Source organism: Scomber scombrus, chromosome 22 (assembly GCF_963691925.1).
Source record: "Scomber scombrus chromosome 22, fScoSco1.1, whole genome shotgun sequence".
Lineage (NCBI taxonomy): Eukaryota > Metazoa > Chordata > Actinopteri > Scombriformes > Scombridae > Scomber > Scomber scombrus.
This window is the reverse complement of record NC_084991.1, coordinates 12,199,604-12,205,603: the sequence shown is the minus strand read 5'-3', so window position 1 is coordinate 12,205,603 and position 6,000 is coordinate 12,199,604. Positions and strand designations below refer to the sequence as shown.

Genomic DNA, 6,000 nt, shown 5'->3' with positions numbered 1-6,000 from the left:
ACTTAATTTAAAAGGTGAATAACTTGTCTTGGAGGTGGAAACCCTAAATAACAAACATATATAAACTGTATTTGTAGGTTTTTGTAGATCAGTCTTATCGTAGCTCTCTTTCAACTTTCTTGTCCTCTAATCGCCCACTCCTTATTTATTTGGTATTCTCTCCTTGTTCTTTTTTTAATCCGTCCTCACACACACACACACACACACACACACACCAACACACATCTGGGTCTTGTTTCATTGGGCCATGATGGTGAATTAACCAGAACCATGTTTTTATCAGAGGCCTCGGAGTCAGACAGTGACGCAGGTGCAGGAGTCTGGATGTTTCATTTCACACCTGTTAACACACACGCACACACACGCGCACACACACACACACACACACACACACACACACACACACACACACACACACACACACACACAATGTTTCTCAGCGTCTCATAAACACACACACGTACACACACTTTCTCAAGGGCGCTGGAGTCATGGCTCTGCTCGTAATCTAGCAGCCAATCAGAACATGATTCTGTTGCCCCCCAGAAGAACGTGGGTGGCATGTAATCAGCAGCGGAGCAGCCGTTCAGCCAAATCGTTACCTCTCACTGTCCGTTCATCTCGGTTACTGTCATTCATCGTTTCATCTGTTAAAATACCAGAAAAGAAGTGTGAGGAATGACAGTTTATACCACATATTTATTGAATCTGGCTTTTAATTAGTGTCATTTTAACTTATTTTTATCTAGTTTTATTTGTTTATTTGTTGTTGTTTTATTGTATTGTATTGCACCTTGAGCTACATCCCTTGTATAAAAGGTGCTCCATAAATAAAGTGTATTTTTATTATAAAAGCAGAAGGTGACATGTTTGAATTGTTTTTGTTATGCCTTAAAGTCATTCCAGCACATAAAAGTAATACAGTTAAATCTAATTTTTATCAATTTTTGTACATTTGCATCACTTTTTTTCATTCAAATGTCATATTTTATACACTTTTTTTTTTTACTAAAATAATGTTTCTTATGTGTTGCTGAGTGATTAATATAGGTTTCCTCATATTTACAAATATTGAAGTCCAGCTAACACTTAAATTTATTATGTTCTATATGCATCATATCAATTTAAAATTAAGATTTTTGGTGTTGTTTTCTTCAGTTTTATAACTTTTTAGGACTCGTATTGACTCATAAACTGCTCCTGGTTGGTTTTTTTTTAGATGGTAGCACACATTGATCTTCATCCCTGCAAAATGTGTCATCATCTTTAACTGTCGTCCTTTGGCTTTGCCTGTTAGAAAATACCAATAAAAACAGACACAGTTTAAAAAACACCACAACAACAGAAGAAAGAAGTAAAAGCTGTAAAATATATAAGTCTGATTAAAAACTGAACGGTAAAACATTGAAGCAGCAGACGCCAAAATCTCTATTATGGGTCAGATTCATGAAACACTGCATCGTACATTTCCCATCATGCAAATCCAGAGCGTCTTTCATGAGAGCGTTGTCTCTCAAACTGCAGATTTAAACCCTGGAGCTGTCCGAGTTAACCCGATGACATCAGCACAGCACTATACTTTTATTTTCTTGGGGCAACTTAGAGCTTATTCTGAACTCATGAGCTTTATTTCTAAAGTCTGTGTCATATCCTGTATTCATTTAAAAGAAGAAGGTGTCTATCCTTTATCTTTTATAATGTGTTTAATGAATCATATAAAGCTACTTAAACTGCTTTTGTGTGTTAAATTGCGCCACACACGTAAACTTGTCTAGCCTTGCCTTAAGTATGACATCATCAGTCTTTAATGAAGCTCCCTCGAGCCTCAAAAAACTCAAAAGACATTTTTCTACCGTGATGATGATGATGATGATGACGCATCATGTGATCGAAGCTGATTCACTCAAGTAATCACACCTGAGTCCTGCAGCTATAAAACAGGACTGTTCAAGGATTCAATAAGGCTTGGTTTTCATTTATTTAATTCTATGTAAATATGTTATTGTTGGGGGGGTTTGTGTCATTTTGAAGCCTGAGATTGAGACACATTTTTTAATCAGACACATAATTTATAAAAAACAGTCAGAACAAAAAAAAACTTTTTTCATAAAGTTTTAAAATCCTGAAAGAGGAATTAAAGAATCTAGTTTGCAGGCAGATGTCAGTTCATTTCATTTAAGAGCAGTTATTAGGAGTCCTGTTATACCAGCGGTGGCAAACATGAGGCCCGTGGGCCAGAACCAGCCCGCTGAGTGGGCCAATCTGGCCCACTTTCCTTCCTCCCTTTTTTCCTTCCTCCAGTCTGTCCGTCCTTCTTCCCTCTTTCTTTCCTTTCTTCCATCTGTCCGTCCTTCCCTCCTTGATTCTTTCTTTTCCTTTCTTCCTTTCTTCCTTGCTTCCTATATTCCTTCCTTCCTTTATTCCTTCTTTCCTTAAGTCATTCTTTACTACTGTCCTTCTTCCATTTCTTCCATCTTTCCTTCTTGTCTCCTTTTCTTTCCTTCCTTCCTTCTTCAATTTTTTCCTTCCTTCCTTTTTTTCCCTGTATTCTTTTCTTTCTTTCTTTCTTTCTTTCTTTCTTTCTTTCTTTCTTTCTTTCTTTCTTTCTTTCTTTCTTTCTTCTTTCTTTCTTTCTTTCTTTCTTTCTTTCTTTCTTTCTTTCTTTCTTTTCTTTCTTTCTTTCTTTCTTTCTTTCTTTCTTTCTTTCTTTCTTTCTTTCTTTCTTTCTTTTCTTTCTTTCTTTCTTTCTTTCTTTCTTTCTTTCTTTCTTTCTTTCTTTCTTTCTTTCTTTCTTTCTTTCTTTCTTTCTTTCTTTCTTTCTTTCTTTCTTTCTTTCTTTCTTTCTTTCTTTCTTCCTTCCTTCCTTCCTTCCTTCCTTCCTTCCTTCCTTCCTTCCTTCCTTCCTTCTACTTCCTTCTTTTTATGGTCCAGCCCACATGAGATCAACTGGGCTGTGTTATAAGAAGGCAGGAACCAACATTTAACTCTTACATATTGTTCATATTCCGACTTAAGTAGATTCCTTTATAATCATTGCCTTTATACCAAAATTTGAACCACGGTTGTATTGTGTGTTCCTGTTTCCTTTAGATTTGACGCTATTACATATTGATAGTAAATTGAACATACATTAACAATCGCACTATATTATGATCTTCTGTTATCTAAAATGATTTCTGTTAATTTAAGTAAGGATAAGTGAAGGATGGTAACCTTTAACATCCTCTATCATAAATCATTTTTTTTAATGTGTTTTTTAAACCTTCTGGTCAAAATTGGTCAAATTTGACCCCAACAAGATGTAAGGGTTAATGTACACGGATCCCAGCATGCACATATATTTCAGTTGATGTGTTTCATGATGTTTTCCTCTCTCTCTCTCTCTCTCTCTCTGCTCTCTCCTCCTGTTTCCAGGGTAAAGAGGCCACCGTGGAGCCGTGGGAGGACACCAACTTCCACCTGTACAAAGTCATCGACCGCTTCGGCTTCCTCCAGTAAGAACACACACACACACACACACACATGGAAAAACATCCCAGTCTGTTATTATCTCTAATAACTTAATTAATAACCTGGCCAGTCCAGTTAGAACAGCAGAAACGACTCCCGGAGAGGGAAAAAAAAGGAGGAGTGGAGAAAATGAGAGGCTGTAAAGACGAGCGCTGCTGAAAGACGAGTGTGTCTTTGGTTTTTTTGGCCGGTCCGGAGGTTGAGCTGGAGTGTTTTTATATATTTAGGCTGGCACATGCAGACAGGAAACAGCCTGGTTAGCCTCAATCACAGGGCATCAGTGTTGGGATGCAGCGCTATGATCCAGGCACACACACACACACACACACACACACTCTGTGCTGTGAGATGGAGGGAGAGACGTTGGAAGGAAGAAGGAAAGAAACCTCTGGCTTACATGATGGTTTCAGACAGGAGGACAGAAGTATCCTGAGGTGAAGGTCTCTGACTGAGCGGACGAAGAGGACGAAGCCCAGGACGAAGCTACAGGCCGAAACAAGAGAAGAAGAGTCATGACTTGATGTTTGATGTTGAAACTTTCAGTACAGACACCAATGAAGAAGAAGAAGAAGAAGCTCTTTTGATACCTTACATTAAGAAATTAAAATATGTTTTACTCTAAAATCCCGAAGCAAATGAAAAAATCATCTAATCAAAGAATAAGTTAACACATATTAGTAAGATTGTGAAGATATTTGAGGGTAGCTATTGGATTTGGACTCATTTCTTACTTGAATCTTTTGAGGTTCAATGCTCGACCTCCTCCTGTTGTGCAATTTTTATGCATACGGTCAGACCATAAAAAAAATTCTGTGGAGGCTTCAGAAGCTGCATGGACCGACAGATCAGAACAAGAACAGACAGAGACTTTAAAGGTCAAAGTGTGCATCCAGGCATTGAGGGGGAAAATGACGGAGCTGTGTAAAATCTGATTGGTTGCCTCAAGTGATGCGACTCGAGTCAGCGTCGTCTGCGGCTGAAGGCTACGAGTTTGAAATTTAAGAAGAAATCTATTAAAAGTGAAATGAGGAGACCTCTGCAGCCCATTTCTCATCTCTCTCTCCAGGAGCTACATTAGCTGCTACTAGTGTGTACTGTACAGGCGAGGGAGTCAAGTCAACTTACATTGTGGGTAATGTAGGCACCAGGTTTTGAGAAGAAAGAAGAAAATATGAATGCTTTCCAGGTTTTTTTTAAACTGTCCGTCATGAGTTTGACAGTGTTAATCAACAGGAGCACGATGCTAAGAGTTCTTTATTTATTTAATCAATCAATCTTTATTTATTTATATAGCGCCAAATCACAACATAAATAATCTCAAGGCACTTTACACATAGAGCAGGTGTCTCTTTAATGTGACTCTTTAATTTGATTTAATTTAACTTAACAGCATTAATTTTTTCTGGACTAACTTTTTCTGGTTACATTTGGATCAGAGAACTGAGGATTCATACAGTGATGGTTAACAACATGAAACATTAAAGTTGTTTTTCATCACATGTAATACTTCTTAATAATAAAAATATAGAATAGAACATAATGGTATGGTATCATAAGTAAAAAAAGAAAGAAGATGCTTATAAATGAATAAAATAAATGAGTAATTGGTACTAAAACTAACTAAAAACACACACACAGAAAACACAAAACTTGCTTATTCATTAATTCTCCTTAATATTACACTCAAAAATCGCTGTTGCAGTTATTACCGAATCAGGTTTTTGGAGCATTTAGAGCAGTTATTGCTTTAGAATAACAACTGGAGAGATTTTTATATGATATCTGAGGCTTAATTATAATTCATGGATAATTGTGCGGTTATTGATTAAATAAAGAAAACCTGGGCAGGGCTTATCAATGCAAGGACACATATTAGACTTGTGATTATAACATGACACACTCAGATAGAACTGAGCTCCATCATCAGGACCAAAAGATAATCAGAGGACATTTTTATTCTATTCTCACTGATCTGAGATCCAGCAGATGAAGTATTGTGTTGACCTGGATTTGTGCCACGCTAGTGGATTCATGCTTTGGATTCTTTTGTGTGGAAACAAGCTGACAGCAATGACACCAAACCCCCAAAGTCAGGGCACAGTCGATGCACCAATGAGCGAATATTTGATGTCAGAGGAGAGAAACTCTGCATCAGGAAGTCATAAATCAACATTTCAGAGTCAAATACAGTCCCCTCCAAAAGTATTGGAACAGTGAAGCCAATTCCTTTATTTTTGCTGTAGACTGAAAACATTTGGGTTTGACATCAAAAGATGAATATGAGACAAGAGATCAACATCTCAGCTTTTATATCCAGGTATTTACATCTAGATCTGATACACAACTTAAAAGATAGCATTATTTGTAACGGAACACCACATTTTTAGGTGAGCAAAAGTATTGGAACATGTGAGTAACAAGTGTGTTTTGTTGCCCAGTTGTGTCCTATTACATTGATTATTCAAACAATAAATAGCTCTCAATGTCTAC

The 6,000-nt window shown here is 37.1% G+C and overlaps 1 protein-coding gene across 2 annotated transcripts in view; it reads left to right on the top strand.

Annotated features, from left to right (window-relative positions):
* Nucleotides 1-6,000, top strand: part of usp6nl (USP6 N-terminal like) — a 98,011-nt gene that overhangs the window by 64,005 nt on the left and 28,006 nt on the right. For both annotated transcript variants that reach the window (XM_062443635.1, XM_062443634.1), the window contains one exon: nucleotides 3,415-3,494. In XM_062443635.1, the coding sequence (XP_062299619.1) occupies nucleotides 3,415-3,494 (80 nt within the window). The remainder of the gene's footprint in view (nucleotides 1-3,414; nucleotides 3,495-6,000) is intronic.